This window comes from Vigna angularis, chromosome 1 (genome assembly GCF_016808095.1).
Source record: "Vigna angularis cultivar LongXiaoDou No.4 chromosome 1, ASM1680809v1, whole genome shotgun sequence".
Classification (NCBI taxonomy): domain Eukaryota; kingdom Viridiplantae; phylum Streptophyta; class Magnoliopsida; order Fabales; family Fabaceae; genus Vigna; species Vigna angularis.
In genome coordinates this window covers 65268276-65288545 of record NC_068970.1, presented here as the reverse complement: position 1 = coordinate 65288545, position 20270 = coordinate 65268276, and the positions used below count along the sequence as shown (strand labels likewise).

At 34.3% G+C, this 20270-nt stretch overlaps 2 protein-coding genes across 3 annotated transcripts; one reads left to right on the top strand and one right to left on the bottom strand.

Annotated features, from left to right (window-relative positions):
• The first annotated feature begins 240 nt into the window (after positions 1–240).
• LOC108332442 (putative D-cysteine desulfhydrase 1, mitochondrial) lies at positions 241–6434 on the top strand. The gene is made up of 9 exons (XM_017567708.2): positions 241–517; positions 605–670; positions 756–1061; positions 1724–1815; positions 3798–3890; positions 4221–4278; positions 4355–4468; positions 4770–4867; positions 6060–6434. Exons 1-9 carry the CDS (start codon positions 395–397, stop codon positions 6262–6264), a joined length of 1155 nt encoding a protein of 384 aa, XP_017423197.1. The 5' UTR covers positions 241–394; the 3' UTR covers positions 6265–6434.
• A 711-nt stretch (positions 6435–7145) lies between these two features.
• Positions 7146–18966, bottom strand: LOC108333885 (uncharacterized). 2 transcript variants are annotated; one of them, XM_017569370.2, is made up of 9 exons: positions 18774–18965; positions 18434–18673; positions 17091–18321; positions 13596–14940; positions 9793–10072; positions 9443–9550; positions 9079–9357; positions 8351–8494; positions 7146–7960 (listed from the first exon to the last, which is right to left on the bottom strand). In XM_017569370.2, exons 3-9 carry the CDS (start codon positions 18295–18297, stop codon positions 7772–7774), a joined length of 3552 nt encoding a protein of 1183 aa, XP_017424859.1. In that variant the 5' UTR covers positions 18298–18321; positions 18434–18673; positions 18774–18965; the 3' UTR covers positions 7146–7771. The 2 variants fall into 2 exon arrangements, with proteins under 2 accessions (XP_017424859.1, XP_052730975.1); XM_052875015.1 differs by having other exon boundaries at positions 17091–18673; positions 18774–18966.
• Between the last annotated feature and the right edge of the window lie 1304 nt (positions 18967–20270).

Below are 20270 nucleotides of genomic sequence, written 5' to 3'. Positions count from 1 at the left end.
GAATATTTACAACTATTCTTCATATATCACAAAATTTAAGAGGAATCATTTGTCAATTTATGTATATGAAAACTATTTCATTAAAATGGATAAATATTCTTTTAATAATGTTTATATATTCATCTAATTTCTTAAAAGAGATTAAAAAGAGAAATTGTTTAGAATAGGAAGGATAGGAAACTTTTGTAAGTATAAAAATGATATGGATGAATAAAATTGTTACAACAAATTGGCGTGTTTGATTGGAATAGTAAACTGTGTTGTAAGTGAGTGTTAGTGTGAGTGGAATGAATGGCATGATATGGTGATGTAAAAGGAAAGGATATTCTATTGTATTATATTCTGTCTTACATTAACTACAGGTACAGAAAATCGAATCGGAAGGCGAAGGGGCATGTCGTCATCGTTTTCAAGGTCGGGCATGGGGTTTGAATTCCTCACGAAGAAGGCGTACACTCCGCCATCGTGGGCGTCGCATCTCCACCCTTTACCTTCCCACGTCTTCTCTCTTGGCCATGTTTGTATTTATTTCTAAGACCCATTCTTTTATTTATTCCTTCATTATCCAATTCTTCTATTCAACTCTGTCCATCCTCTCTCTCAGCTTCCCACTCCAATTCACAGATGGGAGCTTCCCAATCTGCCCACCAATACGGAGCTCTGGATCAAGGTATGTATCTGCGCATGCATCCTCTTGCGATATTCTATTCCTTTTTTTCTTCATCATTCACTCACTTCAAGGTATTGTTGCGCAGCGAGACGACCTTTCCGGAATGCAGCTCAGTGGAAACAAAGTGAGGAAATTGGAGTTCCTAATGGCGGATGCCGTTGCTCAAGGTGCCGACTCTATCATCACAATCGGAGGCATCCAGAGCAACCATTGTCGCGCCACTGCTGTCGCCGCTAAGTATTTAAAACTTGATTGTTTTCTCATCCTCCGCACCTCCAACCTCCTTGTTGACCGAGATCCGGGACTCACCGGCAATCTTCTCGTTGAGCGTCTTGCTGGAGCTCACATTCACCTTATATCCAAAGAAGAGTATTCAAAAATTGGAAGCGTGGTCAGTCTACTCAACTGATCTCACGTTCTTTCATTGATTACATTCTGCCTTTTCTTTTAACCATTATCGCATTCATTAAGTTATATCCATTAATTGTTCATTGCAACTTCACTTTCATCAACTTTACCTACTACACATTATTGCTTCCAAACTCGCACATGCCATTCTTAACAATAAATGACAACAAATATTATTGTACCTATTCGACAGACTAACTCTTCCTTGGAGTCACAATCATGGAAACATGTTTCTTGTCGCTGGGAATACTGCATAATAAATTTCGTGTTTGTGTTGTGAAAAAACTCTTGGTCTTTCTTATTGTATAACTTTTAGAAATACTTTTATCCAAAAACATTTCTCTCTATTTTCCTCTGATTTTAGAGACCCTATATGTTCGTAATTGGTGCCGGTTGTTGTGTTCTTATCTTACACATTCTTCAAATTCTGCTTCAATTTTTGTTGGATTCTTTCTCGTTAAAATATACATGTTCTGGCATTTGATTGTTTCTTCATTGAGTTTCTAGAAATTGGAGTTAGATTCATATGACCTCATTTTGAAGGCAACATCTTGTATACTAGCCTCTGTTTTTAGTTGGCTAAGTTGATATGTTTTTATTGTACGTATTGCAAAATGATATTTTATCCATTGAACTTTTTCTTAGACACTCACCAATGTCCTAAAAGAAAAGTTGATAAAGGAAGGAAGGAGGCCATATGTTATACCCGTTGGGGGATCAAACTCTTTAGGAACATGGTGAGTGAGACTATGCGATTACTTTCATGCTTTTTATGACTAAGGTATAAATTAAGTTGCACATAGTTTCAAACTAATACAAAATTATGATGTCTTTTGCTTGAGCTTTTGGATATTTCGTTTATGACATGATTAACTGTTTTGTCAATCTTATGGCCAAGCTCATTTTAAGAGTCTAATCTGCAGGAGCAAAAATTGATTAGAATATCTATACTTGTATATAAACTTTTGTTGCATATGTAGAAGGGTGTGTGAACGTAATTGTGTAACCTTGAGCAATTTAGCACGGTGGAAGTGAAATACTCATAGGGAATGCAATACAAAATTCTTCTCTCTCTCTCTCTTTTTCTTTTCTCATTATCTTGAGTGTGTAACAAGGTTGGTCTGGCCTAGATGCAAAGTAAGGAAGTTTGTCAATCAAGAAATCACTTAATCGTTCATACCATGATCTTGGGGCTTGTTTGAGACCATATAGAACTTTCTTTAATTTATAAACATGATTAGGATATTCAAAATCTTCAAATCCAGGAGGTTGTTTTACATAAACTTCCTCTTTGATGTATCCATTTAAAAATTCACTTTTTACATCCATTTGGAAAAGTTTAAAACCCATAATAGAAGTATAAGCAAGAAGTAAATGTATAGCCTCTAACCTTGCAATTGAAGCATAAGTTTCTTCATAGTTTGTACTTTCTTCTTGAATGTATCCTTTAACAACAAGTCTTGCTTTGTTTTTTATAATATTTCCATCTTCTTCAAGCTTGTTTCTGAACACTCACTTTAATCTTGCAAAGCAAGAGCGAAATAAAGATAATAAGGAATAGAGAAAGTCACATGCAAAATTTTTATACCGGTTCAAATTAACAAAGATCCTATATTTAGTGGTTAATTACCTCAAAGAGAGTAATTACAAATTACTATTTTAAACTGATATTACAACCACTAATACAAAGTGAAACATACAAGACCACAGTTAAGATAATGAAAAGACACCTTTGCAAAACCTACAAAGAATGTGAAAACATCTCTCTTGAAATCACAAAGAGATGAAAAACACTTTCCTTGATAAACTACAAGGAATGATAAACACTTCTCTTGAAAACACAAGAGATGAAGAACACTTCCCATAACAAATCTTAAGAGATGAACTAAGCTCCAAACCATAGCAGCGGGGCACCTTATCACACGAGAACAATCTTGGAGAAACTTAAAAGCCACTCTTTTTAAACTAGGTTAAACCAAAGCTTATTTCAGAGCTAATTCACACTCTTACTTTGGTATATTGAAAACAAAGAGCTCTGCATAAGTTAGAGAGAAAATTGCACTTTGACCGGCCCCATATTAGAAAAAACCCATTTCAAAAATAGGTCAGAATAATCAATCATTATGATAATCAATTACTCTAGAGTAAATTTGGAAACAAATTTCTAATGGAATAATTGATTATTTAAGAGATAATCGGAAAATGATTTGTAATTGATAATTGATTATCACAGCAAGACATTTTTATGAGAATTTCAAGAGTCTCCAAGGTTATAACGATGAAGTTGCACTATAGCTGTCTTCCACTTACCATTTAAATTGTTTCGTAATCTAGTTTAACATGGAAATTACATCATTCCTATGACTTCAACACAATTTTTTATAAGTCTTCAAGATGGCTTTTGCATCCAAGTATTCTTCAAGACTTGATCTTTTTCTTCATAAATCATCATTATCAAAACTTTCTTTTCTTTATGATTTAATGCTAGATATCTGTCTTTATCTCAAAACAACAAGATAATCTTTTACCATGGTCTAAGTACCCTTTTTACCCAAAAATGGTTGTTTTAATTTCTTAGCTGAAAATGTAACTGTATTGAAATTTGTGAGGGCATATATACATGGAACTTTTGAACTACTTTGTTCCCAACTTGTGATCATGGATAAATTTATTATTTATTTATTTTACATTCTTAGTGTGATTAAATTATTCCTTTCAGGGGGTATATAGAGGCTGTTCGAGAAATCGAGCAACAAATTCAGAGGGGGGCTGACAATACCAAGTTTGATGATATCGTTGTTGCTTGTGGCAGGTTATGGCTTCTTGATTTCTTTATCTTCTCATTAGTGGTCATCTTCCCCTCAGTTGGATTGTCTTTATATTTTAGATAGCTACTTTTTGTAACAACTTTCTGCCATCTTCCAGTGTGGTAATTAGTAAATTAAGATCTGGTGACAATTACGAGTGCTGTCATTAAGTGCTTTCAACTCATAATTTACAACCAAACTTTTTACTGAATGTCACCTTAATCAGTGTTATGATTGATTTTATAATTGATACACCACCTCAGGAGAACATTATCTATTAAAATATATTTAATTATATTTCATCTATTTAATATCATATATTTATTAACTTTCAGTGGGGGCACAATTGCTGGTCTGTCGCTTGGATCATCGTTGAGTACATTGAAAGCAAATGTATATCTTCCATTAAGAAGACTTGCATAACCCATGTTTTTCTCAGCCTTTTATATTTTTTATGTGCTTGCTGCAGGTACATGCGTTCTCTGTTTGTGATGACCCTGATTACTTCCACAACTTTGCTCAAGGTTTGCTTGATGGACTCGATGCTGGTGTTAACTCGAGAGATATTGTCCACATTCAAAACGTGAGTGTCTTGGTATTTTTTCTGGTTGGTAAGATTTATAAGAATTCGTTGGAGAAAGTAAGTAAAACATGGTACTTTTCATGGTCTAGCTGTTTTATTTTTGTTTTTATGCTCTATTTAAATTGGACAATACCTTATCTAAAGGGGAAAAGAGTACAGACTAATGGATGATAAACTCCCGGAGAGCTAACATGCGTGACGTCTGTCTGTACAATCACATTCAATTATGATCTGGAAAACTTGATTCTTTATCTTGGTTTAAATGCTTTATAATTGATAATGAAAATTTAATTGTTCACAGGCCAAGGGTCTTGGCTATGCAATGAATACATCTGAGGAGCTTAATTTTGTAAAAGATGTTGCTGCGGCTACTGGTGTTATTCTTGACCCAGTATACAGGTATTTATTTGTTCCGCAGATTGTACACTGTCAAATTGTTTTGTATATGGGTCTATTGGTACAGACTTTTAGGATGGAAAAATAAGAAGCAAAAATTAAATGATTTTTTCTTAAAATTAGCTTATGTAAGTTAATTTATATAAGTTTTGTCATATAACTTCTCTATTTTTACTCTATTGAAAAAATAATTTTATATTTCTTCTTAAAGTCCCTCTGAAGAAGTTTGTCATGTAACTTAGTTTTTACTTTTTAACTTGTGCATGAACTAATTTCAATTTATACAAAAATTTCATTTCGTTTTTCTTATTTTTTCTCTTCTTAAGTCCTCGTGAAAAGATTTTGTTCAAAAAGACTCTCAATAACGAAATTACTTCGTACATTTACGTGAATCTCATGTTCACATTGTTAGTCCTCTAATTTGAAAATAGCATTTGGTCTCCTTATTTAAAAAATATGTAATTTTGGATTAATCCTCAATTTTGTCTGTATTTATTTATTTTATCTCAATTTAATTAACTAAATCATTTTTTAATGATACCTCTTTGAATATGTTAGCTCTAGAGTTTAAGGAACCAAAATAATAGAAATGAAACATATGAAAGTAGAAAGTTGGACCAAAATTAAGGATTTTCTAAAATAGGAAAATCAAATGTTTTTATATTAAAATAGAGGATCAAAATTGCAGACTAACCAAAATAGGGGACCAAATACGTACTTAGACCAAATATGTACTTAGACCAAAAAGTTATTACTAAAAGGTGGTGCTATTATTTGACAGGCATCATAGACACATGTAGTTTACATTTATAATCAGGTAATGGCTAATCGTTAATATTCAAGAGATAAAATAATCCTATATAAAAATGTTTGTGAATTTATAAAAACTTGAATCTATAATACTAAAACTCACGGGCCTTGCTTATCAAACGTGCAGTGTACCATTCATTAATCCTTGTATCACCTATATGAGAAAGTATTGAATGTTCTCTTGCCTTTTTTAGGGTATTAAGTTTTTTGCCTTTCGTTTAGTACTCATTTTTAATTCCTTTACATGTATCAAGTGAATTCCTCTGCATATTCCAAACTTGAAAGGAAAAAAAAATCTTTTTATGAAAATTACACAAGTGAATGTTATTTATTGAATATTGCTAAGTTTAGTTAACTTCATATTCTGTTGGTAATACCCTCTCAGCGGGAAGGCTGCTTATGCAATGGTGAAAGATATGTTGGAAAATCCAAAGAAGTGGGAAGGGAGAAAGATCCTCTTCGTACATACTGGTGGCCTCCTAGGATTGTATGACAAGGTTGATCAGTTGGCTTCTATTGTGGGGAATTGGCAGCGAATGGATGTTAATGAATCTGTTCCTAGGCAGGACGGCATCGGAAAGATGTTCTAGAAAACCCTGACAGCATATATATTTTGTAGTGTCTTTGCCTTCGTAAGTTGTATACTTGTTTTTAATAGTCATGCACATAATTTATCCTGCTTGAACTTACGACATGATAATAAACTTCTGCGAACAGAAGTGGCAACAAATCAAGCTTGTTGTGATTAATTCTTGTTTTACATTAGAGCGTAATTAGAATATATGTTCTCAATTTGAAAATACAAAGAAATTGGAAATTTTCCTATACATGTATTTTCTAATAAGTGGAATACGATGAAATAGGTTTAATAGTTTTTTTGTTCCTATGATTTATCTTTTAATTGTCATTATTTTTTTTTTAATTTAGTTGTTTTCTTAAAAGCAAATTGACATAGTTTCTCCTTTGATAGTACGATACTATCATAATGACACGCAAATAGGGAAAAACATTCCATTATTTAAAGTTGACTTTTTAATAAAGATGTTTATATATTTTACGTAAAACTATCGGATATACACAGTTCTTGCAACTAAGTCACCAGCTACTACACGAACTCATCTGAAATGAAGCAGCTACTAACGCTGACCATCTATTGACTCCAGTGTGATTGAATAAGGTAATTAAAAGGAGAAAGGACGTAATGTAAATGTGCAACTGCTGAAAGCAAATAATTCTAATACGATCCAAGTTTGAACAATAACAATTAACTCATTTATTTTATTCATAAAGTTGAACCTTTTTAAAATGATAATTATTTAGAATTTAATATTTTTACTTGTTTTTTATAATTGTTTACAACTTTTATTTATACTTACAGTACTTAATTCTGAATATTTGTCTAAAAATTAAAAAATCATTGTTTTCTTTATGAACCTATAAAAAATGAAAGCAAAAATATTGTCGACCCAAATGCCTTAACAAGTATTCTCGATCCAACACTGTTGGTAAAACTGAACAAAATGTTCCTTAACAGTATCAAGATACAAATCGATTGCTCCCAAATTGAGTTTTGGGGTTCCATGCAAAGCAAGCATGTGGTATTAAATGATTCACATTGTCAGCAGCTTTTCTTTAATCTTTGACATCGCTCCCTCCCAAGTGTGGTGTCGCACGCCATACAAAATTGGATTTAGGATACATATAATATATCACAAAAATATTACTAGTAGCCTAAAGAATTATCACTTACATACCATGTACAAGAAGATTCTAAGATTTCCCTGTCCGGCAGAACAAAGAAAGTATAAACCTAACTAACATAACACCATACGTGCAAAATTACATCGTTTGATCGTATGGTTTGTCACTGGAACACAGTTTGGTTAGGAGAAGAAGAGACAGACATTTCCCACAACCAAAACCCTTCCAAAGCAGTATTCATGAATGTGGAAGGGCACAACTCTTTCCATTTCCTCTTTAAAATAGACAATGAAAAGCAGAAAGGATGTATCAGTGGGTCCTCTACACTCTGAAACCATGAACCTAACCCAACTCTGGGTATGTGAGATTAGGATCATACAGAACCCTCCAAATATTTCAAGATGAAATGGGTTCATAAGGGTACGATAACCATGGATGCTTCAGGGCTTCAGATGCAGAGGGTCGCTCCTTAGGGTTGACTTCAAGCAAGTGAGCCACAAAGTCAATGAAGCCTTGGTCTCCCATTGGCAATCTATGCCTCAAGGATGTCTTTTTTGGAATCAAGTATTCTAACCTGTTGGTTTCCTGTAGATTAATAAATAATACATTTATTGACAAGCATTCAACTAAAAAAGGCAGAGGCAACTGCAACTTTAATATAGCCCGGTAAGAAGTAAAATCTCAAGCAGCTAACATCTATGAGAAAAAATTAGTAATCCACTTTTGCTAATCTCTTCCAAGCTATAGATAAATGAAAATTTTACTGCCATTGTCTTGAGGTTTCAAGCAGGCTCTGATAATCGCTTATGAAAAAAACAGGTGCTAATAATAAAATAAAACTTCCAGTCAAGGCCAGACACTAAACATCTAATTTAACTTACATAATAAGCCTGGCTCCTAGGGACTGGTTAATCAACACCAATATTCCAGATTGATGGCTACTCCATTTGGTATGGATAGAAATAAGATTATTACCTGATTCCTTTCATAAAGCATATGATTTTTGGTGAAGTACTTATAGGTGTCCCGTCCTTTTGCAAGCATACCTTGATCAATTGGACCAATGATCCCAATCACCCGTGCAAGTAATGTTGCAGGCGAATCATTTTGGAAGAGGACCTACAAAAAGCTTAGTTTATTGCAACTGAAGAATAATAGAAAATTAATCATGTAACAAAGGAAACAAAGCACTACTCATAATACAGAGAAATTCTGCAATTGCTTTCAACCAAAAACTATTAACAATCCCACAATCGCAAAGTAAGCAAATGTATTCGATATTATATTCTAATAACTATCATCGGGTCCATGAATGGTGAAGAAACAGGAATCCTCATTTTAACGTAAATAATCTGAAAACCAAATCAGAACAACTAACTTCAATAACATAAGATCATTGCTCAAATAAAACAAACATGACACAAAGCAATGCTACCTTTATGCAAGGAAGGAATTTAACATCTCTTCATTATGAGGACAATACGAGTTTGTTTAATGATGAAACTTTGGTATCTAAAAAGATACCAGCATCAAGAAAAAACAAATAGTTTTTTATTAAAATGAATTTAAGTGGTGAAGTTAACTACTTTTTGACCTGATGTGAGAACTTTTATGGCTCTTGAGAAAAAAAATTGTACTAAAAACGCAATTGTTTATCAAAAACAGTGAAATTTTGAAGTACATTAATCATCTTTGGTCCTTACATTGCCAGTACAAAGTTCTGCCAAGATGCAGCCAAGAGACCAGATATCAATCTTTTTATCATATGGAAGTCCCAAAATAACCTCAGGAGCACGATAGGACCTTGACTGAACATAAGAGCAAAGGTGATCCGTCTCAAAACAACTACTTCCAAGATCAATGACCTTCACCTCACATCTACTATAGCTCTTAACCAAAATATTCTCTGGTTTCAAGTCACAGTGTATTAGTCCAAGGCTATGCAGAAACTGAAGTGCTTCCAAACACTGAATGGTAATTGACTGCATAAATAAATTCAGAAGTGTTAGCACTGAGACTAGATAAAATGAGCACCAAACCTCAAGAAGTAAATGGTACACCACAAACCTGCAATCTTGGCATTGTAAAGTACACTTCACCACCTGATTCTCTATTAAATTTATGAAACTCGTACAAGTTTGCTTTAAGTAGTTCACATACTATTAACAAATGTTCCTGTCATACAATAGAAAAAGAGTTAAGAGCAGTAAAGTCAGTTGACGAACATGGCATACAATACAACTATCAATAAATAATTCCATTCATAAATTAACAAAATTAAATATACACGGATGATGTGGAAATTATAAAAATGGAAGAAAAAATAACGTAAGATATAGGAAAAATAGATGTGCCTAAATGACAATTGATTATATTGAAAGCAAATAGTAATGAAGATCAATGGCAAATCGACTTACTCGATAATAGAAATAATCATATAATCGAAGAATGTGATACTTGTCTCCAGGATCATGCTTATTGACATACTTGAGAAGCTTGATCTCATCAAGACTTTGGTCAAAAAAGTCCTTGTTGTTCTTTATAATTTTAACACAAACATCCATGCCTGTATGTAGGTCATGAGCTTGTATAGCTTTGCTAAATGCAGCAGATCCCAGATACTCCGTAACATGATACCTTCCAGCTATTACAGAATTTAAAACAACATGGAAATTCTTGTCCTCCTCAAAACCAGTTCTGAGCAACAAAACTTAGTTTAAGAAAGACTCTCAAGGCTAAAAGGGAGAACAAAAAACAACAAGAAATCATACTACATAAAAAAAATCACCACAAGCTATCAAGCTCATTAAGATCCTTTTACATGAGGCAAAAATGAAATGCTTAAAAGTTCCACTGTCATTAGCTCACATATAGCTACCATGAAGGTAAAAGAAAACGCTGTTTCAACAATATCTTTGAAAGAGGTTTCATCATATATTTTCCCAAGACCTTAGTTCTTGAAATATAAGAATAAAAATAAAGCATTAAAGCAGCTTTAGGAATTCATAACGATCACCAACTAATCTATAGCATAGTATTACTCTGAAATTTTCACGGTATTTATCTTTTTTAGTGCAGTACTCTATTAAAAATAATTCCTCTAGCTCTAACCTTATAGACCAGCCAATGTTGATCATATGATCACAAGACCTAAAATGGGATTATGTATGCAACCAAGAATTTACCCTACACTCTTCTCACTTTGCCACCCCCTACACCACTTTATTTGTAACCTCCCCAAATTACAATTTTCTCAAGGTCTTTTGGGTATGCTCACTTTACTTTTCTTAGACTTTATAATTTTCCTGAAGTTTAAGTTTAGATGAAATAAGTGTACGTCTTCGGGTTATTCCACCAGCAATACAGGATATATATATATATATATATATATATATATATATATATATATATATATATATATATATATATATGTTTATCTTTTACTGGCAGTGTTTATTATTTCTAAAGATTTCAACTTTAATGAGTATAGATTTCCATCTCTTCATCTTTTTCCGAACCACCTCAACACCCTTACTTCTAATTCACCTTTTGGTTCTGCCTATATTCCTGAAATATATCATCCTAATTCTACCTTACCTGCAGCTCTGCAAGTCGTTTAATAAAATTCCACAGGTCAGTCCACTTCCTCTTCTTTAGGTAAGTCTTTTGTTTCAAATTGAGGAGCATTTTCACGGTATTAAATCGTTAGGAGAGTCCTCTAGTAAAAATAATTCCTCCAGTTCCAACCTTAGATCCACCAACACTCATCCCATAATCACAAGACCTAAAATGGGATTATGCAACCAAGAATTTACCCTACATTCTTCTCAATTTCCACTAATTTATTTAAAAACTCCCCAAATTACAATTTTCTCAAGGTCTTTGGGTAGGCCTTGTTTCCTTTTCTTAAACTTTATAATGCCATCAAGTTTGAGTTTAGATCAACTAAGTGTATCTCTTTGGGGTAATCCATCAGTAATACAGGATATATCTGTTTATGTCCAACTTTTATTTTTAAAGGTTTCATCTTTAATATCTTCATCCTTTTTTCAACCACCTCAACACCCTTCTAATTCACCTTTTCTTTCTGCCTATATTCCTGAAATATATTATCCTAATTCTACTATAGCTGCAGCTCCACAAGACATTCAATCAAATTCCACAGGTCAGTCCACTTCCTATTCTTTAGGTGAGTCTTTTGTCTCATATTCAGGAGCCTTTTCACAGTATTGAACCTTTAGCAGAGTCCTTTTGTCAAAATAATTCCTGTAACTCTAACCTTAGACCTAAAATGGGACTATGCACAAAGAATTCACCCTACGGTCTTCTCAATTTGCCACTCCCCATACTATATTTCAAACCTCCCCAAATTACAATTTTCTCAAGGTTGTCGGGTATGTTCGCTTTCCTTTTCTTAGACTAAATAAGGCTCTCAAGCTCTAGTTTAGACCAACTAAAAATGTCTTTTTGGGGTATTTTACCAGTCATACAGGATATATGTTTCTATCTCCAGCTGGCAGAGTGTTTATTTCTAAAGATTTTATCTTTAGTAAGCAAAGATTTCCTTATCGTCATCTTATTTTCAACCACCTCAACACCCTTACTTCTAATTCACTTTTTATTTCTGCCTATATTCCTGAAATATATCATCCTTATTCTACTATACCTGCAGCTGCACAAGTCATTTAATCAAATTCAACAGGTCAGTCCACTTCCTCGTCCTTAGGTGAGTCTTTTTGTTTCGAATTCAGGAGCCTTTTCACATATTGAACCTTTAGCAGAGTCTTCTTGTCAAAATAATTCCTGTAGCTCTAACCTTAGACCTGCCAATATTCATCCTATGATCACAAGACCTAGGATTATGCAGCCAAGAATTTACCCAACACTTCTTCCTGATGCTGGGACCTAAATTTTCAAACAAGACCTGCGGGACTCCAAATGTTTTGCTGCTATGACTAATCAATTTACAGCTTTAAAGAAAAATAATACTTGAACATGTGTTTCCTTACCTCCCAACAGGATTCGCATTGGCTGCAGATGGGTTTTCATAGTAAAAGAAAATGTTGATGGCTTAATAGACAAATAAAAGGCCAGATTGGTTGCAAAAGGTTTTAATCAAAGAATAATATTCTTGAATCTAAGTCCATCTCATTTCCTATTATATCTAATTGTAAAATGTATATAGTTCAGATCTGTCACGATCTATTGTTGGTGTACGTCAGTATGTTACTAAAACTCATCCTGAATTGAGTTTTTGCTGTCAACATGGTATGCCAATCTATGGCTTCTCCTGAGTCTCAATGGGTTGCTGTAAAAAGAATATTGTGATATCTTAAAGGGGTGTTACATTGTGGTCTCATCTTTCATTACGTCATTCCTTATCAATCTCTAGCTACGAGAGCTTTCTGTGATACAGATTGGGCAACATATCCTAATGACAGAAGATCTACTTCTGGGGCTGTCATTTACTTGGGACCTAATTTATCTCCATGGTGGTCAAGAAAACAAATTGTGGTTTCAAGATCTAGCACAAAAGCTGAATGTAAGAGTTTAGCTGCTGCTACAGCTAACATATTATGGACACGGACTCTCCTTATGGAACTTTCATTCCTCATTATACTCCGGTAGTTCTATGTGACAATCTCAGTGCTGTTAATCTGGCTCATAATCTGTTCTTGTCCTAGAACCTAACGCATGGAGCTTGATGTGTTCTTTGTTCAGAAAAAGGTAATAACAAGCAGTATGTTGTTCAACACACTCCTGGTCACAATAAGTGGGCAGATCTTGTTACCAGGCCTTTGTCTCCTAGATTTTCCTTTCTTAGGGACAAACTCAACGAAACTGAAATATCATTGGTTTCTCAGCCCCCTTGAGTCTGCAAGTGTGTTATACTCTGTTTAACATGTGTTTGGTCTGTTAGTGTTCTTGTTTCAGTAAGACTGTTGTTTTCTGTTACAGCAGTTGTACTGCTGGTAGAGTGTAACTGTTCTGTTAGACTTCACAACTAACTAGTAACTAAGCTCTATATAGGCATATGTTAACAGAGTCTCAAATTCATCTTGTACCTTTTACCCTTTTCATCATAATAAATCAGTGTATTGGTTTTATATCACAATTTATTTGTTAATTGAGGCAAATAGTAAGCATGTTTATCACGACTAGTGAAAATATCTCAGATCAAGACATGAGCACAAACAAATACCAAGTATTAAAAACATGCCTGTTTTTCCTGTGCACAATCTTTAGATTGAAAGTTTCAAATTCCTCCTCCTGTGCCTTTATCTGTCTTACTTGCTCTTGCACAGCAGCTACCTCTTCATCCTCTGCTCCTAGGTCATCTTCCATAGCAATTCCAGTTTTTTCATCCTCCTCCACCTTCACATGCTCTCTTTCAGAATATCCATAATTTGAAATTGTTGTTGGAGAAGAGTTTGCAGATCTTACATTGTTAGCATTATTATCACCCCTAGAACTTCTAGCAGGTGATGAATCACTACTCTTTCGCCTCCACGAAGCAAGCATGTCATCAGTTTCCACAAATGCACTAAGACAGTCATCAATTTCATCTGCATTGTCGTTATTTGACCACAGGGACTTATCGGTGGAAGCCTGAATTATATCACCATCCTTCAAAGATAGGGGAAAAGAGAAGTTCCCATCACCATGAGTTTTTATCTGGAACTGTGTATCTCTGTCACATCCTATGACATATTTATTTGACTCACTCTGGTCATTGTTCTTACTTACATTTGATTTGTTAGTAGATTTCTTGTCCAAATCACGATGGGGGTGCCTGCTACCAAGCCCAGCATCACGACCATGGAAATATTCTAAATCTCCTTCACTACTACCACCAACCAAACTTTCACGCACTTCACTGCCAATATCTGCAACATCACTATTAATCCCTACCCCAATTGACCTAACGGAACCATGCTGATCATCATCCATTTTGATGTTCTCTTGCCGTGATCTTACATTATCATTCAACACCCTCCCATCACCTAGCATGATGAGTTCATTAGTCTGAGGGACAAAGCCCCGCCAGACTGGTTCTGCACACATAAGGTTCAATTCTTCTTCATCCATCAATTGTCCATCATATTGAGCCATTAAATCATTATCATTGGTCCTTCCATACTCAGTAACTGTCAGACCAATAGAATCATCAGTAGCTGTGACTGGCTCAACATTATTTTCCTGAAGATATCGCTCCCCAGAAAAGTAAGAATCTTCCTCAGCAAAAGATTGATCATCATCCTCATCTTTGGCCAGACCTCTTTCCTGATGGTCCGGAACACTTTCATGGCCAGCCCCTTTTTCATTGTCACTAGGGTAATCAATTTCATGTGCCAAAAACCAGGTCTCATCGTCAATAGGTTGCCTCATGTACCCAACATCCTCGTCGTCATCATATTCGTCGGAGTCCCAATATTCATTTGGATAGTCAATAGATTCACTTAACCCGTCGCCAACTGTAGCAAATCCTGATACAAGATCTGATGTATCCTCTGCTATCCCTTGACTTACAGATAACCAACTGCCCCCTGTAGCCCTCCTCATACCTGAAGCATATATCAAAAGGGCAAAGACATCCTTTAGAACATCTGAACAAGTATATCAAGCAAATAATAAGCACATACAATCAGATATAAACTAGTTGTAGCTAGGTGTACCCAGAAAATAGAGAAGATTTACAATCAATTATTGATTCTAGATAGAGTATTCAATCCATAATGCGATGATTATGGCACCATTACCTTATTCATTTCCTTTCACAGCAGAGGTATTAACATTGTTTTCTAATTAAGCTCGATTTTTCTTCTATAATTTTTCTTCCCTTAACCGAAAGTAAAAAGAGGAAAAGAACAAAGTGAGAATCACTTCGCTTACTTTATGCATTGCTATTGGAAAACTATGAGAAAATAAAAACATGTCTATAGAAACCAAAAAGAAAGTGAAATCCTGCATCAAGTACAACAGAAAGATTTGTTTTTATTTCAATTCATACCTTATTTTTCCTCTAATTACCACACTGTAAATATCCAAACATTTATTGTTAACTTTCACACTTTTTGCAAACCTTCTTACAGGAAATTTACCAACTAACTTCAACTCCTATAGATACTTTTATTCAATGCAAAAACGGGAAAGTACATCCACGACAAAGATTATACTCCGATACAGTCCTCACAGTGGTTCAAGTGGCAATTTAGAACGAACTAATATGCAAATTTTCAAAACTAGAAACATACAACCAAGAAAAAGAGAAGCAAAATACATGAAAATCCATTGTAGTGGTATGGAACAGAATGGGACACAACTGGACACACTCCTAAGAAAACCTTCGATATAAGGAATCCATGAGTATTGTCCATAATCCCGTTTAACATAATAGGACCAAACATATTGGAATTGGAAGGCATTTCATCAAAGACACTCTTGACAATGGCCTAGTGGTTACAACAGATGTCCCTACAAGATTTCAGATGACAGACATTTCATTAAAGGGCTTTCTCATGTTGGATTATACGATCTTGTAAAACAAGTTGGGAATGATTGATATTCATTTACCAATTTGAAGGGAAGTATTGTAAATAGTAGATTATTAGGATAAAAATATTCTCAATATCTTTATAGTAATCAGGAAAAAGTACATGTAGAATCTTCATATTCATTTTAGCATTTTTTTTTATTTACTTATTTTAAAGGCATTTTATTATTACAAATAGAAATGATGTGAATGTAATTTGTGTGATTGTTAAAAAAAAAATTCTTTATTTGCTTACATGGTTTATGTTATGACTTTGAATATTGTGATAGATAGATTATTTTTACTATCATTCACATTTCAGATAGTCAAATGCTCTATTTTCATTATGGTCGTTTTTCCTTCTCTGTCCACTATATATTTTGTTTCTTTTCTCCGTTTTTAGTCTTCTAAAATAGAGACTTCCCACATAATAATGACTCATGATTTTGTTTCATGAGACTAGACAGTCATTTTCTAGTTTTATATTATTATATCCGCACTACACACCATTTATATGATATATTTCAGGCTATATTTCAATGGTTTCTTAATCTTATAATTCGATATGATTTATGTTTCATGATTCAAAAATTAGTTTTAGCATTTCAAAATTTAAATTGAAATTTGATATTATCAGCAAGACCCAATATATAAATAGGGTGGGTATGCATATGGGATAAGTATTCAAGGGGGAAGACTATACTAACTACTTACTAGGAATTAAAGAACATTACACAAAAAATATATTTATTATATGTACTTCATGGAATACTATTCTGAATTCAGTAGAAACAAAAAAATCACTAGCTGACCCCTTAAGTGGCTTTAGTTGATGAATTTTGACTGACTTTTCAACAACCTATACAACTACTTGGACTCCTAGTTATGGGATTCGATTCCTTTCTAAGCTTAACTAATTTATAGAAAAGAAGATTCTCGACTAGCAAAATCCGAAAATATATGTTTCCCTTAAACAACAAGCAGTTAAGATTCAACAACAGAAACTTTGAACTCACATTTTACAAATAAAAATCAGGAAAGGTTTCCCATTTACAAAATTAGCTATTATCATGACCAACCAACAAGTGTAGCTCCTATTAAGTTCAAAAGGGAAACCATCAATTGAAAGGCAGAAATCATCTGCAATCAGATGAAATTTAATCCTTGTAAATATAAGCTAACCTGAAGGATTAACTTCTTGTCCAATAGGTACATCCAGATATGAACCAATAAGAAAAGTGCTGTCAGTACCAGGGGGGTTTGAAGTTGGCCCATCTCGCTCAAACTTCTCTTCCCAGTTAACAACCAAGGGCTTATCATCTGACTTGAGTTTAACTGGAGGAAGCCTGGGAAATTCTTCCTTCTCATTTTCAGGTGGAAGAGGAAATCTTAAGCTGCCAATCAACTTTTGTTCAGAACTGACAGGTGTCTTGGCCAAGTAAATAGACCTCCCTGATTCACCCACCTGCTCTTTTATGGATGTTCTGGCCTCACTAATTTCTACCCTTTTTTTCTCCTCTTTTTTGTCAGAATAAGTGGCACCATCGAAGTTTGAAGACACATCCCCTTTCGAGAGGGGGAAAACCGTCTTGACACAATTTTTGCAGGAATCTGAAGACGAATTCACGTTCTCATCCATTTTTGACCAGGGATTATCTGGAAAGTTCCCTTTAAGAGAAGAACTATTGAATTTAAGTTGCCGATCAAGCTCCATAGGTTCTTTGCTTTGCGCAAGGTCGTACTTAAGATCCACGGAGGTTTTACTACTACTTCCAGACCACAGAGATTTTTTTTCAGCAAGAGCAGCATTTTCCTCCCCAGACATTGAACTGGTATTGGCAACACTTAGATCCACAGCTTCATTAGTTTGACGTTTTGATCGTTCAGATACTGTGGCATTCAAGCTCAAAATAGTATTAGCCCTACTACCAGCATCGTTTTGGTAAGGCTCCACAGGAGCTTTCCCAGGGTTGAACTTCCAAGAGTATAAATCAAGCATCCCATCCTCTGAAGTCTTGGAGAAAATGAAGTTCTTATCACTAGTTCGAACCGTTTCATCCGATTTACTCCGTTCCACCAAAGTGGGAGCAGCAGTTTTCCATTTGCTTTCAGCGGCATTTCGACCATTCCCACACTCGATTTCCGTGACGATCAGTTCTTTAGAAACTTCAAGAGTGTCCACCTCTTGAAACTCAATCATAGGCTTCCCCTTATTACTTTGAGGCACATCACGTGAGGCCTTTTCTTCCAATGTGAGCTTCTGAAGGAAGCCATTCAAGTCAGGGCGATTATTTATCTCACTGCGGAGAGCTGCCTCGGCTCTCGTGAATCGGTTCCTCCGAAGAAACTCCAAAATCACATCAACTGAGCTTGTGTTAGAGTCCGCCATACTGAAGTAAAGCTCCTACGGCCACTAAAGAAAGAAATAATAACAGAGTTGAGATGGGAAAGGGCAAAAAGAACACGCGGCATTCCATATAAAGAATACTGAAAATGAGGAACTTTAGGTGAAGGGTGGAGCTTACCCGGCCTCAGGCAGAAGGAAGTGGCGCCATTGCCACTGGTAATGATGCAAGCAAAGCACTAACTAGCTGGAAAAATTAATGGTTGGAAAACCTAACCCAACCCAGGTTCGAAAATCCAATCACGATCGACGGGAGTAGAAGCAGAGCACTTAAGCCCAATGAATGTGGATAAAATTGGAATGCGGGTGGGACACCCAATGAATCAGGATCTGATTCTGAAGGAAGGGTTTTACCGTTCTTCTGGATTTCCAAGCACGAAGTTAGAACGGTAATAATAGAATGACAGAGAAGAAGAAGAAGAAGAAGAAGAAGAAGACGAAGAGAAGAAGAAGAAGATAACCTTGTGTGAAAGAGAATACTAGTAAGAAGAGAGGACGATAAAGAAGGTAGTTGGATTTAGCAGTGGGGTTCGTTTGGGTTCTCTTCCCTTCCACTTTGTGTACTTCCTGCTGCTCGCACACGGGCTCCGCTCCTGCTACGCTGTGCTGTGCTGTTCATTTTCTTCTCCCTAATCAATATATTCCTATTCTCTTTCTTTTCATTTTCTTAATTAATATTACATCACATCTCCTTAATCTTTCTTTCCCCTTCCTTTTACTCTCTCCTACTAACCACATTATCTTTCAAGAAAACAAATTGTCTTCTTATTTTTAACTAATTAAAATTAATAATTCTCTTAACTAATTTTAAATTATACTTTAATTCAATTTTTTAATATAAGATACACTCATACCCACATTCTCGATAAATGCTCCCAACCCAATAACCTAACCTCAAAACTCATCTTATATTTCAAAATACACACTAATCTCATGTCAACAACATTTTCTTTTTTACCTTAATCGATAAAAAATAAGTTAAGCATTAAATTAAAAAATATATTCACAAAGATTAATGATGCTTACCAATTAAGCGTTAATCTTAAGATGATATACGGTTTTCTAAGTAGACTGTCTATGGTTACTACAGGGAAAATAAAACTCTAAAAATACACTGTTTGTATTTTGTACTTTTAGTTGAACAAAATTAACTCGTTTATGTTGAAATTAATATATAAAAGATCTGTTGAATTGAATTATGTTTAAAAATCAATTTAATTCATAAAGAAATATTTTTTTTTATCTCTTTGTTTAAAAAATACTGGTAGAAAAGTTCCTCTCTTAACACATTCTTAATCATTAAGCTTTTAAGAGAAAAAAAACAAATCCCAAAAGGTAAGTTTGTTTCAGAGAGAACTTGTTGGTTATGCATCTAACTACTTGACGTTGCAATCATCCCAACAACACATCAAATTTATCAACTTCTTTCTTGATGCGTGTCTTAACAAGGCTAACTAAGTGTAAAGAATACTTGAGATTTTTGTGTACCGAAAAAAATGTTAAAAAATATACTTTAACGTTCTTAAGACACCTCTAATATAATTATTCAGATTAATGAAAGTGATTAGGCAAGTTGACTTTTTAAACTTGTAAAACAATGTTAACAATGTACTCAATTTATTTGTATTGATTGAGGAAATTAAATTTTGAAACAAATTGAAAGTTTGTTCGATGTCATTTTTCAAACAGATGGTGAGCATTTATGTCACTAGATTTCCGCAGTTAATTTTGAAGTAACAGGATAAAGTTCCAAATTTAATTTGTTTATTTCGCAGTTCTGATATTCATTGCACCAGTAAGGAATATCAATCATAAGAATACTTTCACAATTTGGTTATGCTAAAAAAAATTATCAGAACTTAAATAAAGCAGGTTGTAATGGACGTTTAAAATTTAAATTTAATGAGAACCTCAAATCCATTATTTTTCTTATTCAAAAATAGTAACACGTCCTCCTC

Bases quoted from the DNA above. Each gene is read 5' to 3' on its own strand.
- LOC108333885 (XM_052875015.1), bottom strand. From the start codon at position 18,297: ATGGCGGACTCTAACACAAGCTCAGTTGATGTGATTTTGGAGTTTCTT. The intron at 14,941-17,090 runs GTTAGCTTATAT...TATATGCTTCAG, and splicing joins ACAAGAAGTTAATCCTTCAG to GTATGAGGAGGGCTACAGGG. The intron at 9,551-9,792 runs GTAAGTCGATTT...ATTGTATGACAG, and splicing joins ATGATTATTTCTATTATCGA to GAACATTTGTTAATAGTATG.
- LOC108332442 (XM_017567708.2), top strand. From the start codon at position 395: ATGTCGTCATCGTTTTCAAGGTCGGGCATGGGGTTTGAATTCCTCACG. The intron at 1,062-1,723 runs GTCAGTCTACTC...ACTTTTTCTTAG, and splicing joins ATTCAAAAATTGGAAGCGTG to ACACTCACCAATGTCCTAAA. The intron at 1,816-3,797 runs GTGAGTGAGACT...TATTCCTTTCAG, and splicing joins TCAAACTCTTTAGGAACATG to GGGGTATATAGAGGCTGTTC.